The 14,431-nt window shown below is 45.0% G+C and overlaps 1 protein-coding gene across 1 annotated transcript in view; it reads left to right on the forward strand.

Moving 5' to 3' along the window:
- SLCO3A1 (solute carrier organic anion transporter family member 3A1) overlaps positions 1-14,431 on the forward strand; it is a 136,131-nt gene that overhangs the window by 14,964 nt on the left and 106,736 nt on the right. The window contains exon 2 of the mRNA XM_066196169.1: positions 7,768-8,233. Within this exon, the coding sequence (XP_066052266.1) occupies positions 7,768-8,233 (466 nt within the window). The remainder of the gene's footprint in view (positions 1-7,767; positions 8,234-14,431) is intronic.

Here is a 14,431-nt window from a genome sequence, read left to right on the forward strand (position 1 = left end):
CTCCAGGTCTGAAATGTGCCAGCAGCACTGTTCTGTGCTACAGTTTTTAAAGCATGCAGAAATGCAGCTACAGGGTTGAGGTTTGTGCTTCTTTGCATGTTTATGATGTGTTATTTGGCCGCCAGCGAAAATGACATAACATTTAAAAATAAGTATGGATTCAAATATCTACTGGCTTGGTTGTAAGTGTGCTAGTCAAGGAAAGTTTGTGCTAAAAATGGATTCTGGCACTGGGTGTTTTTATGTAGATACATTGTCAGGGACTAAAATACCACCTGCTTTCACACAGTGAGGTCAGTATTGAACAGCAGACTTGGAGGCAGAAAGCTTGTGTGGACACAAGTCTGTGGTTGTGATTTTAATATCACTGTAGGTTGGGACTTTAAAAGGTTCAAGAACTAGATTTTGGCTGTGGCGTGCATCTGTTTCAGAGCAACAGAAAAAGCCTTTCAAGTTCTGCTAAGGCAGTTCCGTGTGGCCTGGCTCTGTACCTGGGTCTGCTTTGAGCTGTTGGTGACTCAGGCTGACTTTCCATGATGAACGTGAGGGGGTAGCTGCAAATAACACCCCAGTGATCTTTTTGTTCACTCCGCTGTAAATGGGGCACTGCGCCTTCCCTTCCTCGAGGGAGCTGGGAAAGGGGGTCAGCCCTCTGTGTCCCATTCCCATGCAGGATCTGTAGGAAGCTAATGAGGAAGGTATTGACAGCCCTGCCTGCATTGCTGTTTGCTGCAATGAGTGCCTGGGTTAGAGGTTAGGTTTTTATGCAGCGTATTTGGTCACCAGAGTGGTGAAAAATGCACGTTTACCTTTCAGAGGCACGTGGCTTTTTTTCTGGTTTAAGCTATTTCGAAACAAACCGTGGCTTTGCACTGATGTATCAGCTTCTGACCAAACAGGATATCTTCCATGGGTGCTGAGTACTCTTTGCTCTGTTTGCAGTGCGCAGCAGTCTGGAGCATGGCTGTGTTGGTGGCACAGCTGTGAAACCCTGCAGAAGGTGCCCAGGTACACTTGTTTTGTGCCTTGTGTGTTGGCCAAGGGCCAGTGGCACAGGATGCTGTGGCTGCTGAAATGTGGTGAGGAGATGCACAGTGGGCTACAAGAGATGGCAAGATAGTTTTCTGCGTGATGCCAGAGAGAAGAAACTTGACAAAAATGTGTGCCTTGCCTCAGCTAGGAGTGTGATGTGCTGTTTCTCTTGCTGCATGGTGCAATACCCTCTCTTCTCAGGCCCTGAAAATCCTGACCTTGAACATATGCTTATTTTGGACTGTGTCAGTAACCTCAGAGCTGGTCACTAGAATATCAAATGAATTTTTCACACCAGTGAGGCACAGATCCAAGCTGCAAACTCCTCATGGCACCAGTACAGTAACTTGCAGATTTTTTGGGTGCTGGCCTAGAAACAGCACAGGCACATGCAGCAAGAGCCAGGCTAATAACACCCTACTTTCAGCAGGGGTTCAGCTGTGGCATCCATTATCCCTGTCATGTGAATGCAAATTTCTATGCAGAGATGATTTCCAGACCGTGAGCGGAGCCAGCTTGGGTGTGTTCATATCATCACCTTTTTTTGCTTTCCCTTATGTCTGTGTGCCCAAAGCCAGCACAGGTGTTGGCGTCTATGGTGAAAACGTATTTCAAGTTTTGACTGACTTCACTGGACCAGGAAAGCTGTTCAAACAAGTGATTGGCAGCCTGAGACAGGAGGTCCTGATGCCCTCCCTACTTCAGCGGGGTGAGGAGCAGCAAGAAGAGCAGTTGCCTGGGTTTGTGCAGAGGGTATTAAGGTTGTTGCCCTCTTCCCGGCCATCCGATGGGGAAGGAGTGGGCAAAATGCCAAGGAAGTGGCTGCCTTTTAAAAAGTTTGGCTCAACCACAAGTGATCCATCTCAGTGCTGGAATTGTGGAGCAGGAAGATGTCAGAGCAGAGGATCAGCATCATTCCCTTGGGCTTGAAGCCTGAGCCTGGTGGCTGTGGGAAGGAGGGTGGCTGAGCCCCTGGGGACCAGCTCTACAGGAGGAGAGCTGTTTAGAGTCTCCCAGCAATGGGATCACATTTGCCCCATCCTGCACAGCTGCTGGAAGAGAGGACGAGGTGACACTTGAAGAAGTGGGTGGAGGCACCTGGAAGGAGTGGCACTTCTGGCATGGTCCCTTTGGCTCTTCAAGGAACCCTGTGTTTCCCAGCTCCGTATTGGAGACTGTGGGAGGTGGTTTGCGTTTGTTTTCCTTTGGGAACGTAGTTGCCAGGCAATTATTTTACACCCTGTAGCACTGCAGACATGTCTCTTCAAGTCCAATCTCTTACCACATAACTGAGAAAATGTATTTTACATTAAAAAGAAGCCTTTTGAAAAGGCCCTTCAGGCATAAAGTCAATGTGTTTTCTATATATAACCCAGTATTATTAATACAATGAACTTAACTGTACAGTCTGTGGGTGAATATGACTTGATCATTGGAGATACGAACAATATGATATTCATTTTCAGTGTACTGTGTCTCTGACTCCATAATGGTGCTCCCAGCCTTCAGTTCATTTCTTAGTGATAAACTGGGGTAACAGGGTGAAGCAGGTCTGTGGATTGTATTTTTGCTGAGCACTAATATAAAATAAACAGCCTACAGAGAAAACAAATTTACCTTGGTTCAGAAAGGCCAAGGTCTGTAGATTTGGGACAGGCAGGAATGATGAATGTGAGCATGTATTATTGAAATAAGTCCAGAATGGCATGGCATAAGCTTCCGTGGATGTAGTTACAGTAGTTGCAATACAAATTACTTTGGCTGGAAAATTTTAAGGTGGTGATTGATTTCTTCTTTTTTTGATGTGGGTCATTTATCACTGTGTGCGTTATGTGAGACATTTTCCTTTTTCAATCACTGAAGAGTGTTTTAGGGTGGTGTTAGGAGGCCCCTTTAGCCCAGGCCTGTTTGATGTCAGTCATCTGATCCAAATGTGTGTGTGTAGCCTGCCTTGGCTCAGTCAGAGAAGGAGGCAGGGCAAGCATGCTACAAGTTTTAATCACTCCTAGTTCCTGTATGTTGCAGTGTGTTCACAGAAAGCCAGGAGGCTGGGTTACTTGGTCCTTTCTAGATGCCCAGCGTGCTTTCTGCATGAGCAAGGTGTGCAGGTGCCCAAAGTGGTGTAGTTTTCAGTGGTCCTGTTGACTGATCTGGAGTAGACCCAGTCTGGGGGAGCGTGAACTTGTGGAGAAACAAGAGCCACACAGTTGATCTGTGTAAGAGCTGCATCTCAGTGGAGCTGCTGCCGAAAACTGGGTGGGAGATGTCTGGAGTAGGTGAAATGGGAGTCATGGAAGAAGGCAGCAAAGCTGGCATGACAGAAGGCTGAGTACAGTGCTGCAGTTAAAATGCTGGCTGGTCAGAGCCCCAGTGACCTGCTGCGGGACAGATGTGAGCCCATAAGGGTTGCAGGCAGGCACATGGCCATAGGAAGCTGCAGTTTTGGTGCTGTTCCCACTTTCCTGGGTGCTGGCATGTGCCATGGTTAGAACGCTGGCCTGCCTCTGTCCTTGTGCCTGCTCTGGACCTGCCTGGTCCTGTGGGTGGTTTCACACCAGTGACTTCTTGGGGTCAGACTGCATGATCTTCTCTGTCTTGTCTGCATGAGTTTTACTGGGTGCTGTCTTTGCTTCCTGGTAAACGTTTTGATCTTGGGTCAGAAGCTTTTTTTAACAAAATACCCTCTTAGTTGAATCTTTCCATCCCTGACTAAACAGCTCTGTTAAGTTGACAGGAGTCAGGAAGTAGCAGCTTCACAGCTGTGGGCTCCTGGTGTTCCCCTGCTGTGTCTTAGCAGGAGGTTATCCATCTGAAGCTGCTGTGCTGCTGCACCGTCCCATGGCCCACCTCCCTGCCGTTAAACAGCATCCACGTGGGCTGTGCTCTAGAGTGAACAACCTGGCATCAGCACAAAGGGACTTCTTATAATCCTCACAGCCTTTTCACGTGACATCAGTATTTTACAGGGACCTGTGGTGTCTTTTACAACATTTTATGTAACCCTGGATAAACAGAATTAGTGTCTGGGAGTGGTGATGGTTCATCTGCTGGGGAACAGGACTGTGAAAGGAAATACGGGCAATACAGTGTTTTTATCGCACAGTTACAAGGGCACTGGGAACATCCCACACAGAAACTGCAAGTTTAGTCAGGTTAAACCTTATATGCAGAAGTCCCATAAAACTGGAGGATGGAGGGAGGGGGAATGATTTTAGCCATGGGCAGGGGTTTATTTTGCATAAATGCAGGTAACATCTCTGCTATGCTAATGCTGATTTTGTAGTTGATCTTTGTAAGGTCACAGCCAATGTCATAGTAAGAATTTGGGCTGTGCTGGCTGGGCTGCAGCCACCCTGGATAAAATGCAGTTGTGTTGCTGTTGTTCTCTGGCTAAGAATCTGCATGTTGACAGTTTATTTCTCAGCCCTATTTTTATTTTGGGATTTTTTTTTTCCCCTCACTGTGACTGTCAGTTTTGCCAGACTGCTGGTGCTGGTCTCAGCATTTTGTACTTGGATGCTATTTTCTTCTGGATGCTCAAGGCTGGTATGGTAGATTTGTTCTTTCACCATACCCTCCGCTCCTTATAACCCACTTAGCAAAGGCAGAGCTGGTAGCACTGGGTAGCAGTGCTACAGCCAGAAGGAGCAAACTGGGAAATAATGCAGTGTGGTCTGGCCAGAGGAATGAGCAGAAGAAAAACTGCCAGCTTTTATCAAGAGAGTTGGGATTTGCCCTATGTTGTTGCCCTCTTCCTGCTTTTGTTTCATTCTTTTCCCCAAAGTTAAGCAAGAAAGCATTAGGGGATGGTGAGACTCTTTTCCCTACTGTGAGTGGGTTAGCTTTTGTAAAAAGGAGAAACATGGCTGAAGTCCCACTGGAATAAGAGTGGAATGAAAACTGGGACTCTGGTTTAAGTTCCCTAGTTTGTCACCAGTTTACTGTCTCCGTCACTGTGAATTGCACCTGGAAATGGTGTGGGTTTTTGTATCTGCAATCCAACTGTCCAAATTCTGACCCTTTTGAGATCTGGCACCCACACGTGTCTAAACACCATCCTGCTTTCTAGCCACTTGCATATATGTATGGTAAAAGCCTAAAATTTGGCAGCCAGGTCGAAATGTGGGAGACTTCCAAAGCTAGTTAATACCAGTTGGCCTTGGGAAATCACTACTGTTGGCTTTCAATCTTCCAGCCTAAATTATTCCATCAGAAATTAATTTTGTTGACTGTACTTGTCTCATTAATAGTTGGCTCTCTACCTCAGTTTACACAGCTGTAATGAGTAAGCGTGAATTTCCCATCTAGGTACAGCTCAGAAATGAGCACCACAGACACAATTTTGCATGCTCAGAGCTATGTATTGATCTTGGAGAGATTCCCCAGTCCGTCAAAATTGGCGTTCACGGGACCCCAGCACCAGCCCCCTTAGACCACACCTTGCAATAAAACCATGGATGGTAAATCCTTTTCCATGGTGGCAGGTTTGGAACTATAGATGATCTTTAAAGTCCTTTCCAATCCTAACCATTCTGTGGCTCTCTCTCCAGTGGGTGAGTTCCTGGTGGATCTCCCTGTGGCTGTGGGATGTTGTCTGTAGGGATACAGACCGTGGCGTGCCTTGCTGTGTGAAAACACCAGCATAATGTTTTCTAGCAGTGTCTGTGCTTGCCTGCTCAGCTCCCACAGAGGGCTGGGAGCAGCAGTGTCCCTGTGGAATGTGAGCTCCAGCACTGCTCGAGGCTGCTGGAGCAGGGACAGACTGTGCTGTGCCCTCGCTCAGAGGACACCCTTGTCCCTCGTGAGTCACGGAGCTGTTCCATCCTAACAGGGACCTGCACCTGCTGTTGCAGGCAATCTCCTCTCCCTCTGACACACACACCTGGCTTTGGCATGGGAGGAATTACTGCTCTTGCACTGCCTTTGTTCATAGGATTTGATTTTTAGGTTTTTTTCACCTTGCCTTCCCCAGCTCTTTAGTTGGGGAGGATTACACTGGTGGCGGTATAAAATGATAGCTGCCTGTATGTGAAGGCTGGATTTTCAGAAAATATGAACAGAGTCCAGTTTTGGAGATTTGACTTGGACACTTATCACAGTCAGGTTTGGGAGCTTTTGCTTATGCAAAGCAGCAGAAGTGGGTTGTTTCCATTTTCCATTTTGTTGCCAGTGGGGCTGTCTTTGTCCAACTGTGCCCTGGTGTACCCTAGCAGAGGCAAACTGCCCCTGGAGAAGAACTGCTGTCAGAATACTTTAAAGTCGGTCAGGCTGGCTCCTGCTTCGTGAGGTTTATCAGCAAAGATTTTCAGTGCCTCCAGTGGGAAGCTATTTTTGTTCTATCCAGGGGCTACCTTCTGCTCTGAGGTCTTTATCACATTTTTTTTGGAATAGAGAAACCTGCTTCTTTTAGGACAACCTTAAATACCTTCATCTTTTGCAGTCTGAAAAACCAGATAGTTTTTTATTCAAGGTAAAAGTTTTTGGCATTTCTGTGACACGTTCAAGATTCCTTTTGTTGCTTTTTTTACTGCTGAAGAAGGACACTGCCATAGACATGAGAATACCCTTGAGTGGGGTTGACAGCAAGTGAGGTACTTAATGGTTCATCCTTCATGCTCTGATCAGTGCTGTGACTGTTGCAGAAAATCCACATTGTGTTTCACTGCACCATGTAATCAAGATTGGAAGAGCTCTCAAGGGATGATCTTGTTCATCTTCCGGCCCCATGGCAAGATCAGTCATACCTGTGTCTTTCTGACAGATGCTGATCTGTGCTCTGGTGAAGACCTCTGCACCCTTTCCAGGCAGCATATTTCAGTGCCTCACAATCCCTACCAGTAAAATCTGGCTTCTCCCTACCTTGTATCTAACCTGAATCGTCTCTGCTGCAGTTTAAACTTGTCACTTCTTGTCCCATCCATTTTGACTTCAAAGAATAGGTCATTTCTTTTTGGAGCAATGTTAAATATTTGAAGACTATTCATGTCTTTCTCTCTTCTTAGTGTTAAATACCCACAATTTGTTAAATCATCCCTCCTTCATGGTGGATTTAAATCTTCTATGTAAACCTTAATTGGCCTGTCTTCTCAAAAATACTCTGTGACAATACCAGTCATTAACTAATCCACAAACAGTTTAAACCCTTTGATCAGCATTTTATTTATATACTTGAGTAAAAGCATTCAATGGCAGCTAAACTGCCTGTTTGTACATCACTGTCTCTCAGTGGTTCGATGGCCTTGTGCTGGTGTGCAGGCAAACAATCTGCAGGGTTTTCTGCTGCTCCCTAACTGCAGTTCATTCCAAGGGAAAGGTTAGGTGCCTGGCGGGATGTGAAGCTCAGTGTGGTTTGTGCCTTGGTTCTGTGGGACAGTGCACTGTGAAGGTTGTGCCTTCAAATAGAAAGGGAGCCCAAAGCCAGACTAACGACTCATGGAGTCATGGGTGTCTGCAGGCATCCAAAATACACACTGATGGGCACAGGAATTCGGAAGTGACATGTGCTCGGACAGGTGGCAGGCTGTGAAATGTCACTTGGTATTAGGACCTGCTGGTGTGGCTGTATTTGGACAGTCAGGTCGTGCTTGGAGGTCAGCTACTGTACTGTGATTTGGATGTCCTTGATGGGTATGGTTTCAGCTGCAAGGAAAAGTCAAGGAAGTTCACACTTTAACAGTACGTATGGGGAGAATGGAAGGCACGGAATGTAATGTTCTCTGGATTTCTCTGTTGCAGGTGAGTGTTTTAACCACCTTGGAGCGGCGATTCAACCTCCAGAGTGCTGATGTGGGCGTCATTGCCAGCAGCTTCGAGATTGGCAACCTGGCCCTCATCCTCTTCGTCAGCTACTTCGGAGCCCGAGGACACCGGCCACGCTTGATAGGATGTGGCGGGATAGTCATGGCCTTGGGTGCCCTTCTTTCTGCCTTGCCCGAATTCCTGACCCACCAGTACGAGTATGAGTCGGGAGAAATACGCTGGGGAGCTGAAGGGAGGGATGTGTGCGCTGTCAACGGGTCCACCAGCGACGAGAGACCAGACCCGGACCTTATCTGCAGGAATAGGACTGCCACCAACATGATGTACTTGCTGCTCATCGGGGCACAGGTCCTCCTGGGCATTGGTGCTACCCCTGTCCAGCCCCTGGGAGTTTCCTACATCGATGACCATGTCAGGCGGAAAGATTCCTCTCTGTACATAGGTAAGGCTCCCTGAACTTCTCCTCATGGGAGGCTTTCCTTCTGGGCTGGCATCTGCCTCTTGTTCCCTGTTTGATGCCAGTGGAAGGGATGCCTCAAGGCCTCTTCTCCATGTGCTGCTGTGCTTGTGAAGGTAACTTGGCATGGGTCTCTGCATCAAGCAGCAGGGAAACACAGTAGTAGTGTTTGCTTATATGGTAGCAGTGGTAAAGGTTGACAGCCATGATGATAGAGCAAATGCTCATTCCTTCTTTTGTGTTTGCCCAGATTGCTTTAAATTCTTATACTGGTGGCTTATGGCTCAGTTTTAGCTGAAGAATTTTCAAGTGGTGTGTGTGATGATGGTTGATTTTGTTTTTATTTTGGGGTTTTTTTTCCCTGCATGATACCCGAGTTCTCTTCCTATTCCAAAGCATGTGTGTGAGTGATCACTGCAGTCTGAGACTGAGAAAGACACACGTGTTGTCACTACCACAGTCACATTTTAGCAAGGAAGTGCCAGTTACAGAGTAGGTGCTGTGACCCAGGATGCTGTGGCAGACCCTTGATAATGTGATCTCTGTAACAGAATAGGATGTGGAAGCTGGTGGGGTCTATTTTGAGATACAGTGAGCTTGAAGTGGAACTCATGGTGCTGGTGATCATGTTGCAAAATTCTTTCAGACGGTTGCGTTGTGAAATTTGCCTTTGATTCCCCAGTAAAACATCTCAGTTATTGGGGTAAAGTGCTTATGGGTTTCAGCAGTAGTTCCCCCTTCCACCAAGCAGGTTTAAAGAGGATGTTGTTGGTGAAGTTTTTGATACATTTGAAAAAATGTATCCGCTTGGCCCCTTCCTCTTTCTGCAGGTCTTGTCACTAGGTAAGCTGCTCCAATGGAATAAATCAGTGAAGTGCATGCTGCCATTAATGAGATCCTTCTGCACTTTTTAGTATAATCCTGGTAACCAAAAGTGTGCACCTGTCCCATCATCCCCACCTTGGTGTGACTTTCAACCAAGTGGGTGATCCTATTCCTGTTTGGGGTTTTTTTTCCAAAGACATTTTTATCAAGTTTCCAAGCTTAGTGTGGCCATTGACAGCAAAGCTGAGCAGTCCTGCTGACTTTCTGAGTGCTGTTTAATGTCTTGGCATAGTGCAGAAGCCTGGTGGAAAGTCACAACACAGCATGGCATTCATGGATGTATTGCTGCTTCACTTAAAGCTTCGTCTGTGTATTCAAAACATGTCCCTGCTTTTCTGTAGCTGGACATAAAATCATAGTATTTCAGCACTGAGCTTTGTCCTTGGGTCATTATTCATCTTCACTTGGTTCTGTAAGTGTTTGTGAGGGATCCACTGGTCAAAGAAGGATGATGTGTAAAACCCAAAGGTGAATAATGAGACTGAATTCACTGGAACAACTGTGCCAACACCATAAATGATGAGCTGGAATTAAGAATGATTCTAAGATTATCTGTTATAAATAACTATATAGAGGAGGAGCAACTTCTTTCAGTCTGTTCCGTGGGCATTTTTTAAGCAATGCTTCATGTCTTGAGAACAAGCTGGAGGAGGGTGCATGAGAAGAGGATTAGGAAGAGTGATTCTTCTTCTTCCTGAGCTACATTCATCTTGTATGCTAAAATAACGTGTTTAAAGTTGGCAGTTCAACTGTAGCTGGGAAAATATTTCCAGAAAATGATTTCTGCTTACTATATGCTGCTTTTTTTTTTCTTTTCTGCAGAGATAAGGATGTTGTCTAACCATATTTGTTACTACATGTGGAGTTTCAAAACAAAGAAAAAAAAAACAGACTGAAAATACCAACCACAAAACCCCAAGCATTTTGGGGTTGTTTGCTTTCTGGCTTTAGCCATGGAAATCATAACCTGAATTTCTACACCTGAATCGTGGATTACAGAGGAGTGCCTGTAAATGCACTCAACCAGCTATGTATTTAATTTCTGCCCTGTCCTAGCCTATCCATCACAAGTAGGGTTTCAGATATTGGATGATTAAGTAATCTATCAACTTTCAATCAATTTGGGTAGTGAAAATAAAAGCTACCAGGAAAAAAAATCTATTCCATGAATGAATATAAAGGGAGAAGAAACAAGTGGAAGTGTCATCTTATGTTGGTGGATAATTGAGAGGAGGTCATATTGCTCAGTTTAAATGTTGTTTGAGATTTTTTTTTGCTCAAGATTTGTCTTTAACTGATTATTTTTGTTGATGTCATCAATGCAGTTTTCAGTGGCCTTAGAAGAAAGCTGGCTGAGCAGCTTACCCACTTCATTCTGCTCTGTTTCGCAGAGGAAATAACTGCAGAGTGGATACTGTCATTGTGCTATATTTATATCAGTTTGCTTTCTCATAATAGCACACTCACTCAGTGGGGGCTGTTTGTGACCAGATGAAATGTTTTTGGGTAAGTTCCCTTAGTTGAAATTAGGGGCAAATCAGGCATAGATCATTCTTTCAGGATAGGAACTAATTAATAACAGTGATAATAGTCTGGCTGAACTTTCTAGAATGACTGGCTGCTGCTGAAAAATGATCAGATTGACCAGTTTGTGCTGTCCTTAGTGTATTGTTTATATTCAGTCTGTGTGTGCTGCATTGGGCTGGACTGTAGCTGAGGGTTAGAAGCAGTCTCTCAAGCTGACAGCTAAGGACTAGTCATTGTTCACCTCTGCAATAAAAACCCTTGTGTCCCAAGGCAGTGAATTAGAGAGAAATAACTGTGTGCACTGAGAGGGTTTTTTTTTCTCCTTCTGAGTTATATGAAAGTTAAGTGTTGTAATAATATCATACCTATTACGGTCACTTTGCAGTGAAATAACAGTACAAGACAGCTTCTCTGGTTATATAAAAAAATTTCCAAGCCCTGAGAACAACCCCCTTAACCTTCTTTTTTTGTGTGTTAATACTCATGTGTGCAGAAGAATGCAGATGTGATACCATATGGAGTTTAAAGTGATGCTTTGGCTTTAATCATTAGTGGAACTAATAACATCTGTGGAGTGTAATATTTTTGTGGATGTGAAGCCCATCAGATTTCTCCTGTGGTTTCTCTGCAGTGACAGGCACACAGGAGGTTGTGGGCAGTGCACCTCTATTGTGCATCCTTTGATGTCAGATTGCTCAGGCTTGTGCTGTGCCAAGGAGGTGGGGTTTCTTAGAGTTTCTTAATTGGAGAGGGAGGGGTGAGATATTACACGAATATTTCTCTGCATGGGCTGCTGACTTGCAGCTTCATGTTTCTTGAACTAATGGCAGATATTTTTTTTTGGTGCCTGCAATGTGTTGCTACCAAACTCGAAAAGATTCCGTTGCTGTAGTAACCAGGCCTAGGAAAATGGGGCTGTGTTTTGGTAACCCAGGGCAAAATGAATCAAAGAGATGAGTGTGTGAAAGTACACACCGAAGTACGTTCCAAAGGGAACATATTGGTGCTGTAGCAGGGTTAGAAAGATCATGGCACCATGCCTGCTCTGGTTAATCATAGGGTCATAGAACACTTCGGGTTGGAAAGGACCTCAGAGATCATGCGGATCCTACCCCCTGCTGTGGATAGGGACATCTTTCACTTGAACAGGTTGTTGGTCAAGTGAAACCAAGTGATGGGGAAGAAATTCTCCTCCCGTTTCAGCATCTGAGCACCTGCTTGACTCAAAGGTCGTAATGCTGGCAGTAGCAGCCAAAATATGGAAAAAAATAAAGGAATTTTCTTAGCTGTTTGAAATTGGGGAAAATGTTCTGGTTTGGTGCTGGTTTTCTTGCTTCTCCCTGAGTCTCATCTTGTATTTAATATTGGAACTCCAGTCTAGAGGTTTCCAAGCAAGCAGATTAGTTTTGCCTGTGTGCTTACTGGCATCTGGCATAAGTAACCCCTTTGAGTGGAGGAATTCATCACTCCTACAGACTGTGCGGGGCTTGCTACTGCTCCATCTTCACTAGTGTCAAAGGATTCCTTCAATTTGTGGCACTGTTTATTTTAAAGGAGTAAAAGTTGAAGACTACTTACTATACGGTTCTTTTCTCCACTCACTAATGACTCACTTGGCATTTCCTTTTTTAGTTCTTTTTCTGCTCAGTCTTGCTTAGTTCTCTTGAAATCAGTGAGGACTTTGTCATTAGGAGGGGGATCAGAGGCAACATGGAGCTGATACAAAGAGAGGGGAAAAGCCCTGATCTGACAGTGGTTTTATGGATTTGCAGCCTCTCAGATAAGCAGAAGCTTGCAAGTGTTTTCTGGTCCCTGGAGTGCCCATGCTGCTCCCAGCAGTGCTTTGTGAGTTCCATTAGAGCCAGTACAGTGATGTGGTTGGTTAATGTTTTCAGCAGTCCTGAGACACACCTTCTGGCCTTCCTGCTGCATTTAACATTTGCTGATAAAAGTTCTTGCATCTTTGTCTAGGACACGGTTACCTGTAGAGCAGAATGAATAGCCTCTGGGAGCCAGTATTTGATCTGGGACAATTAAAGGCTGTATTAAACAGAGGAAGTTGCTATTATTCTGTCTCCCGTTGATGGAGGAAATTGATATTGATGTTGGAAGGAGCCCTGCCAGATTGTGAGGCTCATTCAGAAGAATGCTGTGCTGATCTTTAATGCATTTCAGAGTTTCTCTTTGCGTTTGTTGAAGCTGTCTTTGTGTTTGGTGTTGTGGGCACATAACCCCACATGTTCAGGACCAATGACTTGGAGCTCCTCTCTGAATTGCAGTAACATGAAAAAATGGCTTAAAGGGACAAATCTTAAGTCAAGGAGTATGTGCTGAGGAGTGCTGAGTGCTCCTGAGTTATTGGTGTGCAAGGGTGTATCTGAGTTCAGCATCCTCTGGGGCATAGAGCTGTCCTTGTTCTGTTTCATGACAGGGCAGAGAAATGGAAAAATGGGTAACTCAGCTCTGCTGGATGTGTCTGTTTAGCGGCTTTCTTCTGTCTTATCTATTTGGCCTTTTCTGTGTGTATTTTGGTTTTATCATATGGTTGTTCCAGCTCTTACCTTTGGTGTAAGAGGAGAGCTCAACAGAATGGTGTGTTCTTAACCACATCTACCCTAACTAACCCTGTGAGAGGGATGAGACCCTGCATTGCAGCTGCTGGCTTTGTGTTAGTGTGGGGTTATTTTGCATCAAATGTGTAGAAGCACTTTTGTTTTGTGATGACAGAGAGAAAGCTCACTCTAGCTTCTGATGCCTTCTCTCTTGCTTTAAGCACCAGCTCAAGATTTGCTGCAGAGGAAGACAAACATGCCCTAATTGGAATCTTGCTGTCTCCAGGGATAAATTTGTCCATTTGAAAAATCATTTATGGTAGCTTACGTCAGTTAAAATGATAGCAGCCATTGTACTTCGGAGAAACAGAAACATTTTCTCGATTGACAAGAATTAAATCTGAGAGTTAGTATCTATGCTGGTGAGTTAATGGCAAGTTATCAGCATAAGCTGCTGAAATCAGAGTTTGAGTCAACATTTTGTATGTTGGAGCTTTGCTGGTTTTGTCTCTATCTGATGAATCTCTATCCTCCTTACATGGAGGATGAATGCATTTTGATCAATCTTATCCTTTTCAAAGCTCTCAAATTTCTTGACTTTTATATCTGAACCTACATTTCTAAACCACAGGAAGTGGAATAATTGTGTGTTTATAGCGTACAGGTCATATCACCAGCCTTTTGAGGCCATCTGTTGATGTGTATCGATTGGAAGGCCTTTAGGGCCCACCTGAGCGGTCTGTGCGGTTCGGCCCATCCTGGCTAAGCAGCCAGGATCCTTTCACTCCTCACAGCATTTCCCACATGGCCACTCTCCTTCCTTTTGTGCTCGTTTGTGGTCTGCAAGCAGCATGGGTACTTTATTCACATTAGCCCTTCTTGCTGGAACATGCTTCTCTGAGCTCACCACCTAAGGCTCTGCCAGCCGTGTGCATTCCTTACCCTTCTTCCTTTTAAAGCCTGTTCTGTGAGGTCTTTTGCTGTGGATTTTAGCTGCCTCCTATCTGTTGTATTTACTTTGTGCCCACTCTATACCCATCAGCTGCCTGGTGAGTTTGTCCACCCCCACGTGGGCAGAGAAGCGAGAATTGCTTTTCTTCTTGCTGGCATAGGCACTTTTATAGGTGTGTAATATTTTTAGCCTCAAGACGGAATTCTGTAATGCTTTTGTTCGGTGAATGCATCCTCCTACGGGTGATTTGGAGAGCCTTTCCTTCCT

Source organism: Chamaea fasciata, unplaced genomic scaffold (assembly GCF_029207755.1).
Source record: "Chamaea fasciata isolate MVZ Bird 193981 ecotype frontalis unplaced genomic scaffold, bChaFas1.0.hap1 SCAF_14, whole genome shotgun sequence".
Lineage (NCBI taxonomy): Eukaryota > Metazoa > Chordata > Aves > Passeriformes > Sylviidae > Chamaea > Chamaea fasciata.